This window comes from Muscardinus avellanarius, assembly GCF_963383645.1.
Source record: "Muscardinus avellanarius genome assembly, chromosome: 14".
Taxonomy (NCBI): Eukaryota; Metazoa; Chordata; class Mammalia; order Rodentia; family Gliridae; genus Muscardinus; species Muscardinus avellanarius.
Window position 1 is genome coordinate 86,030,479 of NC_137800.1, and position 26,230 is coordinate 86,056,708.

The 26,230-nt window shown below is 44.8% G+C and overlaps 1 protein-coding gene across 1 annotated transcript; it reads right to left on the reverse strand.

The window, feature by feature from the left end:
- Nucleotides 1–16,270: 16,270 nt before the first annotated feature.
- On the reverse strand, nucleotides 16,271–22,731 carry GPX6 (glutathione peroxidase 6; the record flags this gene model as incomplete). The annotated part of the gene is made up of 5 exons (XM_080709976.1): nucleotides 16,271–16,477; nucleotides 19,145–19,244; nucleotides 20,385–20,502; nucleotides 21,880–22,033; nucleotides 22,645–22,731. 5 exons carry the CDS (start codon nucleotides 22,729–22,731, stop codon nucleotides 16,271–16,273), a joined length of 666 nt encoding a protein of 221 aa, XP_080566102.1.
- Between the last annotated feature and the right edge of the window lie 3,499 nt (nucleotides 22,732–26,230).

The following is a 26,230-nucleotide window of genomic DNA, read 5'->3' on the forward strand; positions in this document are numbered from 1 at the left end:
CCCGCGCTTGGGAGGCAGAGACAGTAGGTTCGCGCAGGTTCGAAGCCAGCCGCGCATGCTGGCTTAGGAGACCCTGTTTCCAAATAAAAATGTAAAAATAGGTCTGGAAGTGTAGCCCAGAGATAGAAGGGCTTCTAGGAACCCCAGTACCACCAAAAGAAGGAGAAGAAGGAGAAGAAGGAGAAGGAGAAGGAGAAGGAGGAGAAGGAGAAGGAGAAGGAGAAGAAGGAGAAGAAGGAGAAGAAGAAGACTATATACTAGCTCATGTGATGATAAGTCCTAGAGAAAAGTAACTTATAATAAGAAGAGATTAAGCATCCTAAAGGCATTTTTATTTTTTATGTAAGGAAGTTAATGAAACCCTCCCTGGAAGTGGGATTTTGAGTAGAGATCTGAAGGAGGCGAGAGAATGATGCATGAAGAATTTGGGGAAACGTGTTTTAGGTGGCAGGTACTGCATAAATCCTGAAGCAGGGGCATGCCGAATGTGACTGGGTAGATGCAAAAATACACTGCAACGAGAGCTCAATAATTGTAGCCTGCCTGTCAGGACAAGCAAAAAATGTAATTGTCCATTTAAGAGAAGAAAATAAAAATAGAAGATTAAAGAGGTCATATAATTGTATCTTTCTTCCAAACTGTAGGTCAGTGATGATAATCTCATGTCTCCAACCCAATTTTCAGATGATAGAGGTATCTTCCAAGATTACACTATGAAGGGGATAGTCAAAATCTCCCTACATCTCTTCTACCTCCTGCCTAGAACATATTGTTATTAGCATTAGATATGTACAAAACAAGGAGGAAAACTGTAAGAAATTCTATAAAAGAAATAAACTACATGGCTCTTTCCTTTGAATACCCTTTAAGCTAATCATGGATGTCAATATTTCATAAGATGAAATGTTTGGAAAAGAAAATTAACATGCCTACAATTTCCTAAACCTATATGTAGTCTTAAATTCAGAGAATATTTATTTATAAAAATCACTTGTGAAATTAATATTACTTACATGTCTACCAAGCACAGAGCACTGAGTTTAAAAAAGGAGAAAGAGGAGGAGAAGGAAAAAGAAGAAGAAATTGCAATCATGAAACATGTATAGAGCTCTAGAAAAGAGCTATGAAATTATCGTTTAGCGCGGGGTGTGGTGGCACATGCTTGCAATCCCCATGCTTGGGAGGCAGAGACAGGAGAATCATGCAGGTTCGAAGCCGCCCTCTCTGGCTTAAGAGACCCTGTTTCCAATTAAAAAAAAAAAAATATATATATATATATATATATATATATATATATATATATATATATATATATATATATATATCTGGGAGTGTAACCCAGAGGTAGAAGGGTTTCCAGGAACCCCATTACCACCAAAAAAAAAAAAATTAAGAATACAATTTAAATAAGACATTAAATTTAAAAACTGGATTTCAGTTGGTGGAAACTTCAGAAAATAGCACAAAAAGAGTTAGAAATGGAATGAGATAGATAAAATATTAAAGGATCAAAGCAGGAGACTTCAGATTTTATGGAGGTTAATTTATAATAATGCTCTTCTATTCTCTGCCTGATTTCAGAGAAAAATGAAAAATAAGTATTCCGTTCTCTTAGACAACTGGCTCTTTTGGACTCGAGTCTGAGATGGAGGTTAACAGATGACAGCCGTGGCTCGGCATAATGAGATTCACTTAGCTCATTGAGGCCTGAGTCTGGCTGATCTTGTGCGGCCTAGGACTCTTGTCTTTCTCTCTCAAAACCAAATTTAATTGGGTGGCTAAGACAGGAAGATTGCAGGTTCAAAGCCAGCCTCGGCAGCTTAGTGACTCTCTGTAACTTAGTAAGACCCTCTTTCCAAATAAAATAGAAAATTGGTCTGCAGGTGTACCTCGGAGGTAGAAGGCCCCTGGGTTCCATGCCCAGTTCCAGAAAGAAAGAAAGAAAGAAAGAAAGAAAGAAAGAAAGAAAGAAAATCAAATTTAAAACAACAACCTAGCCGGGCGTGGTGGTGCACGCTTGTAATCCCCGTGCTTGGGAGGCAGAGACAGGAGGATCGCGCAGGTTCAAAGCCAGCCCCGCGCACTGGCTTAGGAGACCCTGTTTCCAAATACAAATGTAAAAATAGGTCTGGGAGTATAGCCCGGAGGTAGAAGGGCTTCCAGGAACCCCAGTACCACCAAAAAAATAAATAAATAAAAATAAATAAATAAAACAACCTAGCTAGGAAGAAATATCACCAGAACATACCTCTTTTCATTTGGACATATACTAAGTATGTGCCATCAGCTATAGGAGCCTATTCAGGAGAAAGGTCGTCAAAGGATCTGATTCCAAGGTTCCAGGAGAAAGGAAACAGATAAAATCAGCCCAGGGCTCCAGTAAGAACCTCCAAAGTTCTGGATGTGGTCAGTGGGGTGAATAAACTCAAAAGGCAGAGAATCTCCCCCCTGGTTCCAAGCATGCTTCAAAGGCAGATAAAGCCAGTCCTCACCCAGCATGCAAAACCAGCAGACCCCTTAGAGACTGCCATTAATGAATGAATCTCCCTAGAGAAACACCATCAGTCTTGTATTTACCAGATTGCATCAGTTTTCTGCTCATTAATCTCATTTTAGTAGCAAGGGAGAGTGGGATTTGCCCGACTGAGTTTCAGAAGGCAAACACATACTACATTAATAACGATGGGGATCACAGGTTAGCACTTCCTAGATACTTTATTGGAGCTGTCTCCTGACATCTCACGGAGGTGGGCACTATTATTATTCCCATTTTATAGCTGAGGAACATTAGCTTGAGGCCTAAAGAAATGCAGTAATTTGCCCAAGGTTTACAGGGCTCTCACATTTTCAAAATTTGAATATGAAGTGAATGCTTTGCCAATGTCAAGAATAAATACTGTATTTCTTTTTTTTTTTTTTTGTATTTTGGTGGTACTAGGGACTGAAGATTGAACTCAGAGGAAATCTATCTCTGAGATAAACCTCCTGCCCTGTTTTATTTTTTATTTTGAAACAGAATCTCATTAAATTGTTGAGGGCCTTGCTAAATTGCTGAGGCTGGCTTCGAACCTGTGATCCTCCAGCCTCAGCCTCCCAAGTACTGGAATCCCAGGCATGGGCCAACATGCTTGGCTAACAATGATTTTCTAAAGTCTAATATTTGGTCTACTTGGCTTATTTTGTCTTTTCAATCATACTGAAAAGTTCATGGGGACAAGAGTCACGTTCTCTTTCTCCACTGGCTTAAGCACCATGTTAGTTAAATAACAGCCTACTTTTGTTTCTTATTATAAACCCATATGATTTTGACTCATCTCCATCACATGCAAAATATCTCAGAGTAAGTATCTCCTTAGGGCAAGATAGAACAAAAAGTACTTTCAAAGCTCAGACAATAGTTTTATGTCAACCTGTCTTTATATTGAAGCTCCAGCCAGGCGTGGTGGTGCATGATTGTAATCCCCACGCTTGGGAGGTGGAGACAGGAGGATCAGGCAGGTTCAAAGCCAGCCTCGCTGGCTTAAGAGACCCTGTTTCCAAATAAAAGATATAAAATAGGTCTTGGAGTGTAGCCAGGAGGTAGAAGGGCTTCCAGGAACCCCTGTACCACTATATATATGTATTCTCAAAGCTCCTTTTTCCTGGCTGCCTTTCAGAAGTTATTAGATACTGTCATGAGGAAGGCTGTGGTTCAGAGATACAATGCATAACCCCGATTCTTCTTACTTTTGAATTTAAACTGTCAGGCATCAAGCAGAGATGGAGCCTAAGACATGGATAAGATGCAGTCTGTCCACATGGTCTGAGCATCCTTCAGGGAGCACTTCCTGCATGCCTGGTGGATTAATATTTCTTTCCTCCAAGAATGAAATGAATTAAACAACTGTTAGAGAGGAGATAACAGGAAGTTGTTCTGGGCTTCCTCACCCAGAGGGGCTAAGGTTCGAGAGCAGTTTAAATCGCCTGATTTCATCTCTGTGACCATAAACTTTATCCTTGACTTTTACCCAATAAAAGACAGAAATCATGAGAAAGGCGTGGAATTTAGAGTCAGGCTGGGGTTGCAAACTGAACTCTGCCACTCAGTAGCTATGCTACAATGTACGCTGCAACTGTTTCCTGGTCTTCAAAGAGCTCATTTTAATACATATTTGACAGAATTGTTGAGTTAAATAGATTGCTGTCTGGAAATACTTGGAATATATTATACTTGCAACAATCATATTCTCCTCTCCACTTGAAAATAATAAAATAAATTAATATTAATGAATCAGTAAAAAAATATCAATGGCATAGGTTCGACTCTATCATTTTTCATTTTTTTCTTTTTCTTTTCTTTTCTTTCTTTCTTTCTTTCTTTCTTTTTTTTTTTTTTTTTTTTGGTACTGGGTATTGAACCCAGGGACATTTTACCTCTGAGCAATACCTTCTGTCCTTTTTATTTTTTATTTTGAAACAAGGTCTAGCTAAATTGCTGGGACTGGCCATGAACCTGCAATCCTCCTGCCTCATCCTCCCAAGTAGTGAGATTAGAGGCACGCCCCACCTCTAATATTTTAAGACACAATTTTGCAAATGTGAGTCACTTCCTTCCAAATCGCTTGAAGCCAGGTGTGGTGGCACATGCCTGTAATCCCAGCTGCTTGGTGTAACGTTGAAATTGAGCTGGGGAGTCGAGAAGGAGGCAAACACCAACCAGGTTATTAAAAGTGGCTTTAATCAGCCTAATAAACCAGTGCCTTCGAGGAGTCTGGGGGCCATGGGGGATGGGACCAGGGAGCTATGTGGTCCAGAGAGTCACGTAGTCCCGGTAGGCCGGCAGAGTCATGTAGTGGAGCGGAAATACCGATGTTTTAAGCAGGGGATTTGGGGTGAGGCTAGCAGTGTGGGAATACTAATTCTCTCCCGATATCTGTAATCTTGCGACCTCTGGAGTCAGCCTCTCGCTGCCTGGAGTCTTGAGGCGCCTGGATTCTCGCGATATCTCCACTTCTGGCTTCTGGGGTTCTGCCTCCTGTCCCCACTGTGGGGTCCCGTGGGGGGGACCCGACCTATCACGTGGGAGTATCACAAGTTTGAGGATAGCCTGGGAAACTTATCTAGACTTGGTCTCAACATTTTAAAAAATTAAAAATGAAGGGGCTGGGCTGTTTCTTTCCCCACACCTCCCCTCCCCCATCTCCACCTCCCCTGCATATGGTAGTTGCATACAGATGCCTAGATGGCACCTACAGATGCCTTCATACATGAACATAATGTCGTTAGGACTGTACCTTCCCCGTTCCTTCTCTCCCCACCCCCCATCCATACTGGCCTCGCTCCTAAATTCCAGAAGGACCCTCTTCTTTTCTCTCTGGCTTCCACATGTGAGAGAGAATTCATGGCCCTTGATTTTCTGTGTCTGGCTGGTCTCAGCGTGATGTACTCCACTTCCATCCATTTCCCTGCAAAGGACATAATTGTGTTCCTTATGGCCGATACAACTCCATTGTGTGTGTACACTGCATTTTCTTTCTCCGTTCGTTTGTTGATGGGCACTGCATATAGGGATGATATGCAGCATATTGCTATGAATCTCACTTCAGGGTCTGGGTAGGGAAGGCAGAGGAGAGGGGAGAAATGGAGAAGGACACAGATCAAATAATATGATGTACATATATAAGGCCATCACTATGAATCCCATTCACAGGTATAATGACAAGGCAGCACCAAGAAGAAAATAATTTTTAAAAGGGCTGGGAATGAACAGGACCTGGTGGCGCATACTTGTAATCCCAGCATTCGGGAGGCTGAGACAGGAGGATCTGGGTTCGCGGCCAGCCTCACCTACTTAGTGAGGCAACTCAGTGAGACTCTGTTTCCAAATAAAGAATAAAAATGAGGGTCTACATCCGCATATGTGTAAAATTATGAATATGGCATGGTTATCCTGGACAACCATTGGTGGGAGGGGGGGAAGGGAAAACAGGGGCGGCGGGGGGGCGGGGAGGAGAGGGCACCAAATATAGTTTAAATGTATACCATTTATGTTCAACAAAAAATTTGTTTAAAAAATAAAAAATACATTCCTTAATGTTAAAAAAAAAAAACAGGGCTGGGGGTGTAGCAGAGGTAGAATGCCCCTGCGTTTCATCCCCAGTACCAAAAAAAAAAAAAAAGGCTGGGGATGTAGCTCAGTGGTCCTGCTGCCTGCACAGTGTGCACGAGGCTCTGGGTCAAAGCAAGCAAGTAAACCCAAAACTGACCTGGAGTGCTTATTAAAATTGTTAAATTTCTGGCAACTGACCAAATAAGAATGAAAGCTTCTGGGGATGAGTCCCAAGAAACTGCACTGTCACTAGCTCCCTCGGCGGTTCAGAAGCTCACCCGAGTGGAGAGTCGCTGGGTTAGAGGATCATTCTGTTTTGTATAATTGCAGAACTAAAATTCAACTTCCAGTGGGACCAATTTATTAAAATCCCCAGAATCACACACAAAAGAATTTTCCCCTGGGGACTAAAACTTTTCCTGCAAGACCAAAGGCATATAAGCAAATGGAAATTATTGTCATTATAATTTAGTAATAATTAGAAAATCATATGCAGAAGAGATAGCACAATGCTCTAAAATCAATAGTAAATTATATAAGAATTCATAAAAATGCTTTAAGGACTAGAAAAAGTTTTATTTTCTCTCCCTAACCCCTCCTCCTCAAAAAAAAAAAAAGAGAGAGAGAGAGATCTCAGGAAAATATTTTGTGCTGGGCATGGTGGCGCACACTTGTAATCCCAACATTTGGGAGGCTGAGACTGTACTTATAAAGTACTATGTATGTATTTTATTTATATTTAGCAGACAAAGTCATAATAGCACATTATGCCTTTCATATCTGTGAATTCAACCACTTCAGATTGAAATTATTTGAAAAAACTATTATGTTCACTTTAAATATGTACAGGTGTTTTGTGTCATTATTTCCTAAACAATAGAATATAACAACTATTTACCAAACATCTACAACTTCCAAATCACTATAAGTAATCTAGGAGGATATAAAATATCCAGGAAGATATACATAAACTTATATGCAAATATGTGGGGATTTTATGTAAAGAACTTGGGTGTAAACTAGGGCTGGGAGTGTAGCTCAGAGTTAGAACGTCCTGCGTCCTGCGTTCCTAGCACCAAAAATATTCTCTCAAAACTTTTGTACACTGTTACTGGGATTAGAAATCAGTGCGGCTGCTATAGAGATCAGCGTAGAGATGCCTCAGAAAACTGGGAATGGATCCACCATATAATCCAGATGCACCACTCCTGGGTATCCTTCCAAAAGGACTGAAATTAAAATATTATAGCAACACATACACACCCATGTTCACAGCAGCACACAACTGCCCTGTCGTGGAACCAACCTAGGTGTCCATCAACAGATTAATGGATTACAAAATTATGGGACATACACACAATGGAATTCTACTCGTCAAGAAAGAGGAACAAAATTATGTTATTTACAGGAAAGTGGATGGACTTGAAGAACTTTATGTTAAGTACGAGTGACCAGTCATAGAAAGTGAAGGGTCATGTTTTCTATCATACGCAGAAGATAGAGTGCCAGAGAAACTTTAGATAAAAAAGAAAAAGAAAGAAACTTCAGTGGAGCAATGGAGGGGTACAGGGAGAGTGGTGTTGGGTGGAGAGAGGACTAATGAAGGAACCACGACCACCAAGGTTATGTACATATTTCAAATTACTAATGGCAATTTCAATATCGTATATTGGGGAGGGGAGGGGGGACGGAGCGGAGGGGTGGCTCACCAGGGGCTGTGTGCACCTGTGCTACTGTTACCACAAACTACATAAGAATGTGAGGTTACAGGGCACCAATGCAAGTACTGTTAAATCAACAATAAATAAAACCAATGTCAGGTTTCACATCAAAACAAATCACAACAAAAACAAACAACAGAAAACACAATCTCTACTGCTGGCACTGGAACAAGTACCCAGTCCATAGAAGGTAGTTAATAAAACTGTTAAGCTAAAGGTCAAAATAGTAGGAGATGGAAACATCTGAAATTAAACTAAGACTGGCGTTCATTAGTATCAATATTTACTTTTTTCTCAATTTGATCTATATATTGGGCATCTTTGTTTCAACCCCAGAGATGCAGCAGCTGCCGGCAAAACAGCTTCTAACTGGCTGACATTTTAAGGAGTTCCTAGTTCACTTTGTAAGAGGATTAGCAGGAGTTTGTAAGGCAAAACTTCTCTGCATAAGGCAAGTGTGACCCTGAAAATATCCTGATTTTTCCCGTCAATTTTTTCGGGGGATTAGCTGTTCACTAATTTCTATAAACTTTTCGGAAATCGGTTAAAGAGCTAGACACTATAATCGACACCCATATAGATTTTTAATCTGTGCAGAACACGTCGAATTTCGATAGATATTTGTTGGGGGGACAAAAGGACAGCTGTACGACACCTCCTAGCTTAGGGTGGAGAATTAGGTGTCTTGATGCTCAGAGGAAGGAAAAACTTCCAAGGCCCCACTGGGATTCGAACCCAGGATCTCCTGTTTACAAGACAGGCGCTTTAACCAACTAAGCCATGGAGCCCCCAATGGGCTCTCTGTAATACTTAATCTGTCCTTGCTAGTAAATTAAACACTCTTGATTCAGCGTCTGCACGATTTGAAACAGAAAAGAATGGACACATTCCAAGCAGACTTTTTTTCTTTTCTTTTCTTTTCTTTTTTTTTTTTTGCTAGCTTAGATGCACTGCCGCACCAATAAGGCAGAAACAAACCTTCGGCAGCGTGAATTCTGAGACCAATCAGGTTTCAGTTAGTCCCAAGATACCCATCAGTAAGGATGAGGCATCCTCTATTTCCACATGAGATGGTCTTCTAAAAAGCAGCCCTCCTGTTACTGCAGCTCATCTTTGAAAACTTGGATTCTACGCTCGAACGCCCTAACTGGGCTTCTCCCATGAAGGCTCTCCATCGCGGGACAGCCAGCTTTGGGAGGGGTCGGGAGCTGCAGCCCCTTCCCAAAGCCCGCGCCAGGGTTTACGTTTTTTTAGACCTGTTCTGAGCTCACTCTCAGAACCAGGTACGTTTATTTATTTTGAGGGGAGAGGAGGGAGTACTGTTTACTGAGAGAAGGATTTTCCCTTCTCTCTCTTTTAAACTAATCTTTTATTGGTGCATTGGAATTCATACATGCACATAACTCGCTTGGTCTGTTTCCCTCCCCATACATGATAGTGAGATTTGTATATGCACGAAGCATTATTGGGTCACTTTCCTTCCCCAAAACACCTTCTCTCCTTTCTTCCATTCTCTCTCTCTCTCTCTCTCTCTCTCTCTCTCTCTCTCTCTCTCTCTCCCTCCCTCCCTCCCTCCCTCCCTCCCTTTCTCTTTCCTCTCCTCTCCTCTCTTCTCCTCCCTCTCCTCTCCTCTCCTCTCCTCCCTCTCCTCTCCTCTCCTCCTCTCCTCACCTCTCCTCTCCTCTCCTCCTCTCCTCTCCTCTCCTCTCCTCTCCTCTCCTCTCCTCTCCTCTCCTCTCCTCTCCTCTCCTCCCTCTCCTCTCCTCCCTCTCCTCTCCTCTCCTCCTCTCCTCTCCTCTCCTCTCCTCTCCTCTCCTCTCCTCTCCTCCCTCTCCTCTCCTCTCCTCTCCTCTCCTCTCCTCTTCTCCCTCTCCTCTCCTCTCCTCTCCTCTCCTCTCCTCTCCTCTCCTCTCCTCTCCTCTCCTCTTCTCTCCTCTTCTCTTCTCTTCTCCTCTCTTCTCCTCTCCTCTCCTCTCCTCTCCTCTCCTCTCCTCTCCTCTCCTCTCCTCTCCTTCCTCCCTCTCCTCTCCTCTCCTCTCCTCTCCTCTCCTCTCCTCTCTTCTCCTTCCTCCCTCTCCTCTCCTCTCCTCTCCTCTCCTCTCCTCTCCTCTCTCTCCTCTCCTCTCCTCTCCTCTCCTCTCCTCTCCTCTCCTCTCTCTCCTCTCCTCTCCTCTCCTCTCCTCTCCTCTTCTCCCTCTCCTCTCCTCTCCTCTCCTCTCCTCCCTCTCCTTCCTCCCTCTCCTCTCCTCTCCTCTCCTCTCCTCTCTTCTCCTTCCTCCCTCTCCTCTCCTCTCCTCTCCTCTCCTCTCCTCTCCTCTCCTCTTCCCTCCTCCCTCCCCCAACCTCCTTCTTTTATTCTACCGGCCTCTCTCCTTTGCATAAGGTCCCTTTTCTTGCCTATTTTCTCTCAAGCCTCCACATGAAAGCATGCCACCCTTGATTTTCTGAGTCTTTTAATAAAGGGTAAAATCCTGAAACGATTTGGGTACATATTTATTACATTCTCAGAACAGACAGCATGTGCCACAGCCTACATTCCCACGCTGTATCCTATTTCAGAAGTCCAACTTTTCAAAAATACCACATAACTTGCAAGACTTCGGGTCAATAGTCTTTGCCCAAGAGCCTTGGGGACCAGCACAAGTTGTCTTAGTGTGTCTGGTAGCATGCCTGTTGCAGTGATCTGATGGTTTTGATTTTGAACCTCAGGAAGGGCACTAAGGATTTTTGTCACTTCTGCATGCTTTGGGTTGAGGAAAAAAAAAAAAAAGCCTGATGGCAGAGAAAATCACCCAACCCATCAAATATTACGACCTGAAATCTAGATTCCAGGGCAACTGTCAGTGTGTGTCTATATGAAGCTGTGGTCCTTCAAGAACTTTGCCAAGTTCCTTTGGCATCATTTTTGGTTGTCTTGGTGTGGTATTGGAAATAGAACCCAAGGCATTCTACCTCGGAGCTACACCCTCGGCCCTATTTTTTTATTTTTATTTTTATTTATTTTTGTGTGTGTGGTACTGGGGATGGAACCCAGGGATATTCTACCTCTGATCTACACCCCTAGTCCTATTTTTTATTCTTTATTTTTTAACAGGATCTCACTGAGTTGCAAAGGACCTCACTAAGTAGCTGAGGCTGAGAACCGCAATCCTTCTGTCTCAGCCTCAAATGTTGGGATTACAAGTGTGCACCATCACACCTGGTCTTTCTTCTTTCTTTCTTTCTTTCTTTCTTTCTTTCTTTCCTTTCCTTTCCTTTCCTTTCCTTTCTTTTAAACAGGGTCTCACTAAGTTGCAGAGGCTTCAGGAAGTTGCTGAGACTGGCCACAAAGCTGAGATCCTCTTTCCCCAGCCTCCCAAGTACTGGGACGACAAGCATGCGCCTCCACGCCCAGCTGCAAGACAGTGTTTAAACACACTGACAAATAGGCACTGCACAATCTGTACCCAATGCCACAAATCTGTATTCGTTTTCTACTGCTGTGCTAGGAAATTGCCACAAATTTTGGCTGAAAGAACGCAGATACCTTACTCTATTTTTCTGGAGGGTAGACATCTGAAATGTATTTTACAGAGTTAAAATCAAAGCGTGACACAGCTTCATTCTTTGGGGAGATTCTTTGGAAGAATGAATTCCTTGCTCTTACCAGCTTCTAGAAGCTGTCGAATTCCTTGGTTCATGCCGGTGTCACTGACATCTGCTTCTGCTGTGAATCTTCATTGATTTTTCTCTGCTAACTTTTTCCCCCATTACTGGGGATGGAACCCAGGGGTATTCTACTTCTGAGCTACACCCCCTGCCCTATTTCTTCTTCTCCTTCTCCTTCTCCTTCTCCTCCTCCTCCTCCTCCCTCCTCCCTCCTCCCTCCTCCCTTTTCTCTTCTCTTCTCTTCCCTTCTCCTCCTCTTCTTCTTCTTCTTCTTCTTCTTCTTCTTCTTCTTCTTCTTCTTCTCCTTCTCCTTCTCCTTCTCCTTCTCCTTCTCCTCCTCCTCCTCCTCCCTCCTCCCTCCTCCCTCCTCCCTTTTCTCTTCTTCTTCTTCTTCTTCTTCTTCTTCTTCTTCTTCTTCTTCTTCTTCTTCTTCTTCTTCTTCTTCTTCTTCTTCTTCTTCTTCTTCTTCTTCTTCTTCTTCTTCTTCTTCTTCTTCTTCTTCTTCTTCTTCTTCTTCTTCTTCTTCTTCTTCTTCTTCTTCTTCTTCTTCTTCTTCTTCTTCTTCTTCTTCTTCTTCTTCTCTCTCTCTTCCTGCAGCCTGGTTGATAAGGACCACGATGCCCTTAGTGATAGGGTATTGCAAAGCCCGATGTCTCCCACCAGGTGGCGCAGTTTGAGACCACTGACCACAGACCCAACGAGAGACCGACAGGTCGGGGATGGGGATAAACCTGTGCCATTCTGGAGTTGCCAGGAGCATGAGCACTTCCTGTCAAGTGCAGACTTCCTCAAAAGCAAAAGCTCCTAGACATCCGTCCAAGAAGTCATAATTGCCCTGTTGGCGAAGTCAGTACACACCTGGAGGCTGGGCGTGGTGACCCTCACCTGTAATCCCAGTACTCGGGAGGCTGAGACCGGAGGATCCCATGTTCTAAGGCAGCCTCAGCAACTTAGGGAGACCCTGTTTTCAAATGAAATATATAATAACTACATATATTACTATATATATCTTATAGTAACATAGTAATCAGATGATTTTTTTTTTTTTTTTTTTTTGCAGTTCTGGGGATGGAACCCAGGGGCATTCCTACCTCCAAGCTACACCCCCTGTCCTATTTTTTCTTCTTTATTTTGAAACAGGGTCTCATTAAGTCGTGGAGGGCCTCACTAAGTAGGTGAGGCTGGCTGTGAACTGTGATCCTCCAGTCTCAGCCTCCTGAATGCTGAGATTACTAGCGTGCGCCACCACGCCTGGCTATCATATTTTTCATTAAAAGTTAGAAAATAATTCAGAGACACTTGCTAGTGATTGTATAGCCCTGGGTTCCCTGACCAACAAAAAAGGGAAGGGGTAGCGGGAGGCAAACCTGAGCCAGGTGTGGTGGCCCTCACTTGTAATCCCAGTATTTGGGAGGCTGAGACAGGAGGATCGCATGTTCATGCCAGCCTCCGCAACTTAGTGAGACCCTGTTTCAAAAGAAAGAATAAAAAATAGCACTGGGGGAGTAGCTCAAAGGTAAAATGCCCCCTGGATTCAGTCCCCAGAACTGAAAAAAAAAAAAAAAAAAAGGCAAGCCTGCCCCATCAAACATTCGTTCTTCCCTTTTTAAGCTAGTAGTGAATTAATTATTCATTAATTTATCTTATCTCTTGAAATGAATGATAGAGCTGCAGATTGTTGAGATCTGGAAAGATCATATATAAGGCTGGGTGCTTTAAACTGAACAACACACATGGCTCCTGGAAAACATTTTACTATAGTTTAATGCAAAATGTGTGTGAAAGGGGATAGAAATAAGGTTTTGCATTGGAATTGCTATCGCCTTAAAAAAAAATCTTTTTTTTTTTTTTTATGTTAGAAATCTCTGCTTTGTTTGGTAAGGGCGATCTGCGAGAAAACGATTTTTCCAGGAAAACTGTAGAGGCCCTACTGGGAGTCGAACCCAGGATCTCCTGTTTACGAGACAGGCGCTTTAACCAACTAAGCCATAGAGCCACGTGATTAGCGGGAAAAAAAGAACTGGACCTATCACAGTTTACTTTGACAGGTGCAGGAAAGGACTCAGAGTGTCCCGTGTTCTCCATTGTCTTCAGAAAATGTTACCGCTTCCTCTGGACACATTAGAGGCAGAAATACAGAATTTACGGCGTTAGACACCGGATTTTCTATTATTTCAAGGAAAGGCATTATTTCAGAAAGCCCAGGCTGTGGGATCTGAGATAAACACTATTACAAATATAATACACACACAAGCAAGCGCGCACACAGTCCCCATAAAAATAACTGCTGGCATATCACAAAGCAACTCGCTATAGGTACGAGAACAGCCAGCTTTGTCAGGGGCGGGCGTCCACGCAGCCCTCAGGGCTCAGCGGGTTGGGTTCCTCTTGGAGGCTCAGAATATCTTTTTTCAAGAGGGTGGGAAGGTCTGTTCCACCGGGACCCTCTGGAAGGGGGTGCTGGGCGCGGGATGGGCAGGGAGATTCTTAATGGACTCTTGAAACGTCCCAACGTGTGTGTGTGTGTGTGTGTGTGTGTGTGTGTGTGTGTGTGTGTGTGTAGTTACTGGGGATGGAACCCAGGGGCATCTCTCTCCGAGCTACACCTCTCTCGTCCGGTCCTATTTTTTAATCATTTTATTTATTTTTATATTTATTTATTTATTTATTTATTTATTTATTTATTTATTTATTTTTGTGGTACTGGGGTTCCTGGAAGCCCTTCTACCTCCGGGCTCCACTCCCAGACACCTATTTTGTATTTTTTTTTTTTTTTTTTTTTTTTTTTGGAAACAGGGTCTCTTAAACCATGGCTTCGAACCTGCGCGCTCCTCCTGTCTCTGCCTCCCAAGCGCCGGGATTACAAGCGTGCGCCACCACGCCCGGCTAATCATTTTATTTTTAATTTTTATTATTTTTTTATTTTTATTCTTTTATTTTTTTATTTTATTTTATTTTATTTTATTTTTTTATTTTATTTTATTTTATTTTTTTTGGTGATACTGGGGTTCCTGCAAACCCTTCTACCTCCGGACACTCCCAGACCTATTTTTTATATTTTTTTATTTGGAAACAGGGTCTCTTAAGCCAACCGCGATCCTCCTGTCTCCGCCTCCCAAGCGCGGAGATTACAAGCGTGCGCCACCACGCCCGGCTTAATCTTTTTATTTTTTGAAACAGGGTCTCACTGAGTTTATTTTTATTTTGAAACAGGATCTCGCTAGGTGGATGAGCTCGAACCTGCTGATCCTCTTGTCTCGGCCCCCTAAGTACAAGTGTGAACCACCAGGCCCCAGATGGCCTTGGTTTTTCAACTCATGCGGTTCTGAAAATCATCTCACAGAAGTAACTTCTCCTCTCTAAGGAGGCAGAGCCAGCGGGCTGGAAATCTCCTGTGCCTGGAACAGGGGCCCCGGAATCGCTGAGGGGTCGGCGGCGCCCTGGTACTGAGACCTATGTAGGATAGAAGAAGACTTCTAAGAAGGCTGTAGGAAGAGAAGATGTACCTTTTTTGGTGGGGGGAGTAATGGGGATTAAACCTAGGGGCATCCTACTTTCCAGCTACACCTTCGACCCTATTTTTTTCTTTATTTTCAGATTCTTTATTTCAGATGCCTGCTTTTACAGAAACCTGTATCTGAAGAGTTGAGTTTGTCTGTTTGCTGTTTGTTTGTATTGTGGTGCTGGAGATTGAACCAGGGGCATTCTACCTCTGAGCTACACTCCCAGCCCTATTTTATTTCTTATTCTGAAACAGGGTCTCAGTAAATTGTGGAGAGCCTCGCTATGTGGCTGAAGCTGTCCTCAAACCAGCCATCCTCCTGTCTCAGCCTCCCACGTACGGGGATTACAGGCACACGCCTGGCTTGGATATGCTTTTGAGAAATACAAAACAGAGAAGAGTGAGATATTAAGATCAAGAGAGCAGGGCCAAAGCGAGAGCAGAGGAAGAATTCAGACTACAGACATCTGTGGCACTGAGCAAACATCACGTGGAGCCGGGTTGCTGCAGAAGTCAGTTTTATTTTATTTTATTTTATTTTATTTTATTTTATTTGAGACAGTGATGAGTTTAAAATTGGAGGGACTCAGGATGAAGAGAAAGCCCGCCATTCTGAATGAAGGGATGAAGGGACATCCCTGCCCAGGTGCCATGACCTGAATGCACTAAGGGACAGGCACCGAGGGAGGCTCTGGTAGAGTCCGACCCGCAGGGGCTTTGGGACCCACCATCATGGAGATGCCCCTCCCCCCGTGTGAAGGAGGTTTCTGCTCCCACTCTGTCTCCGGGAAGTCTACACCAAGACTACGGGGTGGTCAAGAAACATAAAAGGACTCTATGGGGTGGGGAAGAACTTAGCTGTGTGCCTCACCTTGGAGGAGAAGGGAGACCAGGAAGGGGCCCCAGAGAGTCTGGCTGTCACCTCCTGCTGCCTCTAGATGCTCAGGAGAGGGGAGGATAGCTGTCAGGGCCTCTAGGGGATTGCTTTTTTTGCAGACACAGAGCAATCTGCATCATCTAAAATATCATTCTCCTTTGGCATAGATTAGGGAAATCTTGATATTTCAAGAGATCAGAGATTTGGGTAGATAGAATTTTTTCTTTCCCTTAGCTTTCAAATATGCACACGCATACATGTGCATGCCACAGAAATACGTTCCTACACACACAGCTGCTCACACAAGCAGCACTGGATGGTTTGATCACACAGAGGCCGTGTAGGTAACAGCGTAGAGCAGAGATGAAGCCTTTGTTAGATGTGTTCTTCAGGTGGGAGGCAGGGTGGCTACTTCTTCCCGTGGCCAGCTCTTCCTACTGGGTAGCAAACTGCTCTAGGTATGCTAGGATGTCCGACTTGACCGTGCTGACCGGAGCCTTGTGGAACCAGCGCATGACGGGGACTCCATCAGGCCCCACCAGGAACTTCTCGAAGTTCCAGCGGATGTCATGGATCTTCATGGGCTCCCAGAAGAGTTGTTGGGATGAGCCCAAAAGTTCAGAGGTCGGGGGGCAGGAGTTCTGGAGCACAGATAGGAAACGTGGAAAACTAAATTTATTTCTGCTTCTGTGGGGTCTAGTTTTCCTACAGTCTACTCACCATTATATATTGTGTGCCGTTGGGAGGGGGTTGGGCCCCATGGCATTCAACCTCCCAGCTACACCCCCAGCCCAATTTATTATTATTATTATTATTATTATTATTATTATTAATATTATTTAATTTGGAAATAAGGTCTCCCTAAGTTGCTAAAAGCCTCACTAAATTGCTGAAACTAGCTTTGAATCTGCGATCCTCTTGTCTCAGCCTCTCAAGTACTGAGATTACAACCAGTAGCTAGTTTCATAGTAAACAGAAAGCATTCTCCCTCCATCTCTCCTCTATTCCTATTTCATCATGGTGCTTTAGTAAGAGATTATTTTTTGTTTTCTTTTTGTGGTGCTGGGGGTTGAACCCAGGGGCATTCGACCTCCGAGCTACACCCCCAGCCTGATTTTTTATTCTTTATTTTTGAAACAGGGTCTCTCTAAGTTGCGGAGGGCCTCACTAAGTAGCTGAGGCTGTTCATGAACCCAGATCCTCCTATCTCAGCCTCCCAAGTACTGGTTTACAAGCATGTGCCACCATGCCCAGCTAAGTCATATCATTTTTGTAGTTTTAATTTTCTTAGGCATGGTGATACATTCTCATAATCCCAGTACTTAAGAGGCTAAGACAGAATGATCACAGCCTCAGCAATGTTGAGAGGCCCTCAGCAACTTAGTGAGACCCTGTTTCAAAATAAAAAATAAAGCCGGGCATGGTGGCACACGCTTGTAATCCCCGAACTTGGGAGGTGGAGACAGGAGGATCACGCAGGTTCGAAGCCAGCCTCAGCTGGTTTAAGAGACCCTGTTTCCAAATAAAAAGTATTAAAAAAAATAGGTCTGGGAGTGTAGCCCGGAGGTAGAAGGGTTTTCAGGAACCCAGTACCACCAAAAATAAAAAATAAAAAAAAGTGGTGATCCATTGTAATCCCGGTACTTGGGAGGCTGAGACAGGAAGATCTTAGGTTCCAGGACAGCCTCAGGAAGTAATAAGTGTCTCATCAACCTAGTGAGACCCTGCTTCAAAATAAAAATAAGTCTGGGGGTATAGCTCAGAGGTAAAATGCCCCTGAGTTCAATCCTCAGTACCATAATAAAAAATTAATTAATAGGGCTGGGGATGTAGCTCAGAATCTCTAGTACAAAAATGAAAGGAAAGAAGGATTGATTGATTGGAGCCAGGCATAGTGCACATATCTATAACTCCAGTACTTGGAAGGCTAAGACGGGAGGATAACAGATTCAAGGATAGCCTCAGCAACTTAGTTAACGTAGCCGGGCACGGGGGTGCACACCTGTAAACCCAATACTTGGGAGTCTGAGACAGGAGGATCTGGGTTCATGAACAGCCTCAGCTACTTTGTGAGGCCCTCCGCAACTTAGAGAGACTCTGTTTCAAAAATAAAGAATAAAAAATCAGGCTCAGCAAACGAATGAGACCCTGTTACAAAACAAAAATAGAAAGAGGTAGAGTGACTCTGGGTTTAATCCCCATAATACAGATAGATAAATAGATAGACAGACAGACAGACAGACAGACAGACAGATTTAAAATAATAACCAGTTTTGGGCTCCAGAGACCAGCAAAAGTTCAATAGTTTTTTTTTCTTGAGACTAATGTAGAATAATTAACGTTAATTTAACAATAAGCATATATTATAGCTTATGAATTTAAAAATTTAAGGATTTTTAAATATTAAACTTGGCAGATTAAAATTGATAACATCAGCCGGGCGTAGTGGTCCACGATTGTAATCCCAGCATTCAGGAGGTTGAGACCGGAGGATCACAGTTCGCAGACAGCCTCAGCTACTTAGTGAGGCCCTCTGCAACTCAGTGAGCCCCTGTTTCAAAATAAAGAATAAAAAATAGGGCAGGGGGTGTAGCTCGGAGGTCAAATGCCCCTGGGTTCCATCCCCAGACCCGCAAAAAAAAAAAAAAAAAATGATGATACCACTAGTTTGAGCAACAAAAAGTCAATTTTGTGGTATAAACCAAGCAGTAATTTATTGTCAGAATAAAGTGTGGTCTTTCATATTCAACAAACTGAGCTTCATTAGGAACTCATGAAGTTTATTATTTTGTTTTGTTTTTCAGTTTAGACAGGTGAAAAATGGCAGCCAGGACCAGCCAGCTTTGCTCTGCAGACCCAAGTTTGGACACAGGTGGAGAAAGACCCTTGGGGGTCCCTCCTATCCCGCATTCCATTCTCTCTTCTGTGCCACTAAAGGCCCTACCGCACAGCAGGCTATCTGACCCTATGTGTGTCTTCTAATTATCTGTGAATTCCTTCAGGGAGGAGACTATGCCCTATTAATATTTCTTGACTTATTGTATAGAATGGCTCTTGCATATACAGTGGATTTAATAAGTGATTATTGACTGAATGAGTCATTACCACCCAGTAGGGGAGATCAGTCCAGGTCTGAGCTATCATATGTTACATGTTCCCTCTACCTGAAGCCAGATCCTCACATTAGACATTACCAAGACCTTGGAACTTGTCTGGGCATCCTTTCCTGAGGGAGTCCAACCCCAGGCATAGCCCTGAAAGCTGCTCTACCCGGCCAATCAAGCCCTGTGAGGTTGATGTCCACTCACCTTCAGGAAGGTAAAAACCTTCTGTTCATTCGCTCCGTTCACATCTCCTTTCTCAAAGAGCTGGAAGTTGGGGACAAAGCCACCCCCTGGACGCACGTACCTGCAGGAAGCAGAGGGTTCAAGAGGATCCAGATGCAGACAAGGAAGGGCGGAAATGGTCAACAACAACTACACAAAGACATCAGAGACAAAGACAGAGAGTTCGTGGGCAGGGGAGGTGAAGAGAGGTCGCTGGGAATTAGGACTCCAAATGCTAAGCTCCGTGGAGGCAGAGAGAATTCCAGGAAAATCAAGAGGCAAGATGGTGAGTTAGGCTTTCTGATTCATTTCCATTTCCTATACCCCCCTCTTTCCCTTGGACTTGTTTGTTTTTTTTTTTTTTTTGGTGGTACTGGGGTTCCTGGAAGCCCTTCTACCTCCGGGCTACACTCCCAGACCTATTTTTACATTTTTATTTGGAAACAGGGTCTCCTAAGCCAGCTCGCGCGGCTGGCTTCGAACCTGCGTGATCCTGTCTCTGCCTCCCAAGCGCGGGGATTACAAGCGTGCACCACCACGCCCGGCCTGGACTTGTTTTTTTACTGGAATTTCCTCTAGTCTCACCATCAAAGAATTCAGAGGTAGAGAGACCATTTGAGCACTGCCAAGAGGACTTGATTGAATAAAGAATCACGATGGGCATAGTGGGGCACGCTTGTCATCCCAGTGCTTGGGAGGCTAAGGCAGGAGGATCACAGGTTTGAGACCAGCCTCAGCAACTTAGCGAGACTCTCAACAACTTAGCAGGACCCTGTTTCAAAGGAAAAAAAAAAATTCAAAAAGGGGCTGGGGGCCGTGGTGCTTGTAATCCCAGCATTCAGGAGGCTGAGACAGGAGGATTATGGTTTGTGGACAGCCTCAGCTACTTAAGGAGGCCCTTTGCAACTCAGTGAGACCTGGTTTCAAAATAAAGAGTTAAAAATAGGGCTGGGGGGTGTTGCTCGGAGGTAAAATGCCCCTGGGTTCCATCCCCAATACTGCAAAAAAAAAAAGGGGGGGTCTGGGAGTGTAGCCCAGAGGTAGAAGACCCCTGATGAGTTCAATCCCCAGTAACACACACACACACACACACACACACACACACACACACACACACACACCATCATGGTGATACTCTTCAATCCTAGAATGGGAGGGCCTCCAGGCAGGACGAGGAAGGGAAATCATGACAGCCTCCGCAGAGTACCATGCAGACACTCACTTGAGCCCAGCGAGGATCTCTGAGTTTTTTCCTGGTTCTTGTTTTCCAAACTGGTTACAGGGGAAGCCTAACAGGACGACGTCAGAATGCTTCAGCTCCTCCTGCAGTGCATTCAGTTCTGCGGTTGGAGAACAGATAGCAGGGGTGGACCGCTCAGAGCCCCGTCTCCACCAGCGTGGCGTCACGGGTTCATCCCTGTATCACCTGGGTAGACCGAGGACCATGGAAGGAGAGCCCCGAGATTACAGAGCTCAAGCAGGCCGAGCCAAACTACAGCGTGGTCTCCCAGAGACTCGCCCAGTGCTGCAGTGCTTCTCACGACCCGCTCTACTTCACCTTCCAGTGGGAGTTGTCATCACCATCCTCCTCCTCCTCTTCTTCCTCTTCCTCTTCCCCCTTCTCCTCCTCCTCCTTCCCATTATCATCATCCTAGAGACTGAACCCAGGACCATTCTACCTCCGAGCTACACTCCCAGCCCTTTCATTTTCATTTACTTTTCATTTTAAAACAGGGCCTCACTAAGTTGCGGAGGCTGCTCTTGTAACCTGCGATCCTCCCGACTCAGCCTCCCAAGCGCTGGGCGTCCGGGTGTGAACCGCTACCACCCAGCCGAGAGCTCCGGTTTATAACAAACACGGGCTGTTGAGTCTTATGGAAAGTCCTGAAAAGAAGCCAGATCTGAATGTTACTGCCTCCTTAAGTTGGTGGGTTGATTGATCAAATGTTTTTTAGGGAAAAGGCAAAAAAAAAAAACAAAACCAGACATATTATTGCCCCCCCATGATGGTGTCTGACTCCCCAGGGACATTCCCAGGAGAACTCTTTGGTGGGAGTGGTAGAGGGAATCGAGAAATTCCCGGTCTGGCTCCGGAACATTAAAGACCTTCAATTCGGCCAGGCATGGTAGCACATACCTGTAATCCCAATACTTGGAAGGCTGAGACAGGAGGATCTCAGGTTTGAGGCTGGGCCCATCAATTTAGAGAGACCCTCAGCTACTTAGCAAGACCTCGTTTCAAAATAAAAAGGGTTGGGAGTCTAGCTCAGAGTTAGAACAGCCCTAGGCTCAATCTCCAGAACCCCCCCCCAAAAAAAGAACAAGAAAACAAGCAAACAAATAAACAAAAAACTGCATATATCTCTCATATAATTCACCTAGAACATTACATAACTTTTTTTGATCAACAGGAATACCAAAAACTTATCTGAACAGCGCACAAAGAAAATGGAAAAAGTACTTCAGTCACCATAGAAGACTGAGCCACATTTGAAGAGATGGCGAAATCTCCCTCCTGACAGCGACCCCACCCAGGCGTGGTGGCACACACCTATAATCCCAGTGTCTGGGAGGCTGAGACAGGAGGGCCAGGGTTCGAACTAAAGTCATATTGCCACTTATCCTATCCCTACCCCAACAACACATTAGTAAAGCCTTCTAGAATTAGAATATGGCTGAGAAGCGAATTCCAAAAGAGTTGGAAATTGCGTTCTTACCAGGATACTGAGCTGTCAAGCCTCAGTAGGTGGCCACGTTGACAAAGAGGACATGTTTGCCTGCGTATTGCTTGAACTGGATGTACTCCTCGCCGTCGAGGGTGAGGGCTCCGTACTCATAGATGGTGCCCGTTACTCCTTTGTTACAATCCAGCTGGAATAGAGTAAAAGTAACTATGACGATGTGATCACACGACTGGTAATTACCTGAATCTCTGGACTATTTTTTTTTTCTGGAGGTAGAGAGAAGGAAAGAAAGAAAGAAGGGAGGGAGGAAGGAGAGTGACAGGATTCTGATTTGATTATACTAATGGAAAAGCTGCTCTCTCTGGACCCTGAAACTCCCGGGTGCATGACAGCCTCAGCTTCTCCATGTTCTCCTTCTGGGTTTCTGGCTCATCAGCCTTTCCAAGAGCACCTGGGCCCGCCTCCCTCTCCATCCACTTGCAGCTTTACACCTCTTTCCCGGGACACATGGCGCCTTGACCCAAGTCACAGCCCAACACAGAGGGGACAGGTTCTGGACTGTCCCAGCCACCCATATTTGGCTCAAAGAACTAGCAGGTGCAGAGGACACGCACCTAGGAACCACTCTATTCAGGCAGGACAGCACTGCGGCAGAGGACAGAGTTGCAGGAGTTTGTGAAGAAAGACCTAGAGGGCGGGCGTCATCTTTTACGAGAGGCGGGAATGCCGGGCACCTCTGGCGGCCCAGCTGAGCATCAGGAGTTGAAATCAGCCTGGATCCCCCAGAGCGACCCTCACCTTCATCTTTTGTGGCATCAGGGTCTCCTGAGCAACGCAGACCAGGAACAGTGGAAAGAGACAGGAGGCCCAGTGCGGCCGGATCATGGCTCTACCAGGAAGGACGTCTAGGTGAGCCTCAGGTGCCCTGGGTCGGTGGCCACTTTTAAGTCCCTGGCCAGTGCCAGTTTAAAGATGGGCCACCCAATCACAGAGCGGCATTTCACACACGCCCACCCTCCTCCCCTCTCTCTTCTCTTTCCTCCTCCTCCTCCTCCTCCTCCTCTTCCTCCTCCTCCTCTTCTCATCCCTGCACACCTGATACCTGAGATCTGAGACCTGTAAGACCTACTCATGAAGGCAAAGGCTTCCCTGTCTGGAACCTGAAATCCTGTCCCTCCCTCTCCAAGGGACTGGCAGCTCCTAAATGCCGGGATGCAGTCTCCTTCACTAAATCAAAACCTGGTGTGTGTGTGTGTGTGTGTGTGTGTGTGTGTGTGTGTGTGTTACTGGGGACTGAACCCAAGGGTGTCCTACCTTCAAGCTATGCTCCCAGCCTTTTTATTTTTGTCTTTTGAAACAGGGTCTCACTACATTACTACACCCTGGCCTTGAACCTGCGATCCTCCTGCCTCAGCCTCCCCAGGCCTGGGATGACAGGTGTGTGTGCCACCTTGCCTGGCTCAGAATCTGCTTTTTAACAGAATCTTCACATGATCTATATGCAAACCCAATTTTTGCCCCCAAATGACTATGTATTATTTGTCTTGGCTCCAAAGTTTCCATTATTCAGACAACAGAGCACTGTGGTTTTCGTTTTTGTTTTGTTTTTGGGGTGCTGGGGATGGAAACTGGGTGGCCATTTTATCTTTGAGCTACACCCTAGTCTTATTTTATTTTATTTTTTATTTTGAAACAAGGTCTCACGCCGAAAGCCTGTCAAAATTGCCAAGGCTGGCTTTGAACCTGCGACCGTACTGTCTCTGCCTCCCAAGTACTGGGATCGCAGGTGTGCACCACCACGCCTGGCTGAACACTGTGTTTTCTAATTATGAAGTCCAGCTGTGGAGGCCTGAGCGTCTGAGACACTGCCCAGCAGCCTGTCCCCTAAAGATGGATTTGTTGTTGTAGGAATCGCACGAATGAGTGGCATCAATTCACAGTGGACCATATTCAAGGAGAACATTTTAAACCCTGAGTCAGGAAACAACCCTGGGCTTCAGATTCATCCTTGGTAAATGAGTGTGATAGAGCCAGGTATGGTGGCAGAGACAGGAGGGAGGCTGAGACAGGAGGATCACGGGTTCGAGGCCAGCCGCAGCAACGCAACAAGACTCTTAGCAACTTAGTGAGATCCTGTTTCAAAACAATAAACAAACAAACAAACAAACAAACAAACAAATGACTGGGAGTGTAGCTCAGAGGTTCAATCTCCAGTACCACAAACACACACACACACACACAAATGATAATAATTTCTGCCTTGATTATTCATAACCCTGTTTATTTTGAGGACCTAATTAATAAGATAACCAGAAAGCAGTTGCAAAGTATTTATTTATTTATTTGCCATACTGGGGATGGAACCCAAGGGCATTTTACCGAGCTACACCCCCCAGCCCTATTTTTTAATTCTTTATTTTGAAACAGGGTCTCACTGAGTTGCAAAGGCCCTCACTAAATAGCTGAGGCTGTCCGGGAACAGCGATCCTCCTGTCTCAGCCTCCTGAATGCTGGGATGACAAGCGTGCGCCACCACACGGGGTTGATGCAAAGTATTTAGACTGGTGAATCTCGGAGGGCCGGTTTCCCTGGCTACCTCCCCTCCCACTCCGCTCCCCTCTCTCTGGTTTTCATGCCAGCTTAGGTTTATGAAACTCCCCTGTTACTTGAAGTGAGCGATTCTTCCTTTTCAGTGCTAAACCTCACGTCATCCCGCCCCCTTCACCACCCTGCCTCCTCCAGGTTCACCCAAGACCTGCAGGACTCTGGGGACTGGCATCTGGGTGGGGTTGAATTCTTGTGACAAGCGGTTTGTTGTCTCTGGCTTCTGAGCTCTTCTCAAAGCCCTATAATCTATGTCTTGATTACTGATACCTGATCCAGTGCCACTCTGGTCCCCAAAGCTTTGAGGGCAGCCATGCAGAAGGCTTCCCTCTCAGGGCACGTTCAAAGAATGGCTCAACTTTTTCCAAATTTACAAGTGTGAATATAATAATTTTCTGGGGGAGTCAAAGGGGAATGTGATTTCCCTTTTTATGGTTTGAAAACAGGGTTCTTAAGCCAGAGAGGCTGGCTTCGAACCTGCACGATCCTCCTGTCTCCGCCTCCCAAGCACGGGGTTTACAAGCGTGCGCCACCACACCCGGCTATGGTTTTGTTTTGAAAAAGAGTCTCACTAGGTTACTGAGAGTATTTCTACTTTGCTGAGACTTTCCCCGAACCTATGATCCTGCTGTCTCAGCCTCTCGGGTACTGGTCTTACTAAAGTGCACCACCACACTTGGCTTGAGTCTACATCTAAGAAAATAAAGTCAGCCAGGCATGGTGGCACATGCTTATAATCCCAGTGCTTGAGAGGCTGAGACAGGAGGATCGCGCAGGTTTGAAGCCAACCTCAGGTACTTAGTGAGCCTCTCAGCAACTTAGTGAGACCCTGTTTCCAAATAAAGTATAAAATAGGTATGAGAGGATAGCCGGGAGGTAGAAAGCCTCTGGTTTCCATCCCCAATGCCACACACACACACACACACACACACACACACACACACACACACAAAATTAAAATATAAATATAAAAATATAAAGTCACTTGATTTGGAATCTTGTTGCCGACTAATCTCAGTTGGGTCGTTATTGTCAGCTCCCGGTCAAATCCTCAGAAAGATGGGGCAAAAGGCAGGTGGAGTTCTGCAGAAGGCTATCTGCAGCAATTCTTTCCCCTCTATGAATTCCCTAAGTTTTTAGGTACGACGCTTGGGAAAGAATTTGAGGTGGACAAAGGCTTCTTGAGCCAATGACAATTTATTACAGGAACCCAGAGAAATTTATACCCTTCACCAGTGAGATTAATAATAGGAGAAAAAGGAAAGGGAAGGGGGGCAATCACAGCAAAACAATAGTAAATTACATATAAACAAAGTAAATGACTAGTCCAGCATTTAGGAGATTAACTCCTCCTTATCGCAGCAGGGCAGGTCCAAAGGTAAATTCCAAAGGCAATACAGGCACGCCCAAGGCCCAGGGCTTGGAGAATACGCCTTCTCATGGAATCTTCTTTTGCTTTCTTTTTTGAAGTTTCCATCTATATCCAAATGACAAGCATGGGGAGATGTGGCGTCCAGGGAGATGCGATGGGCGTCTCTCAGATCTCATCCGCCTTGCCTTCTGAAGTCTGAAAGCTTACAAAAACTCACAACACAGCTTGGCAAATAAGACACCACAAATAACACTGTGAAGTTCTTGGATTTAGTTGTCAGATGTATTTCCTTGACTGCTGAACACTCTTTTTTAGACAAAAGCCTATTAAAGGCCTATTGGTCTCTAATAATCCATTTCCTTATCACAAACCCTCTGCAACCTGCTTCTAACTTTCTAATTCCTTTCT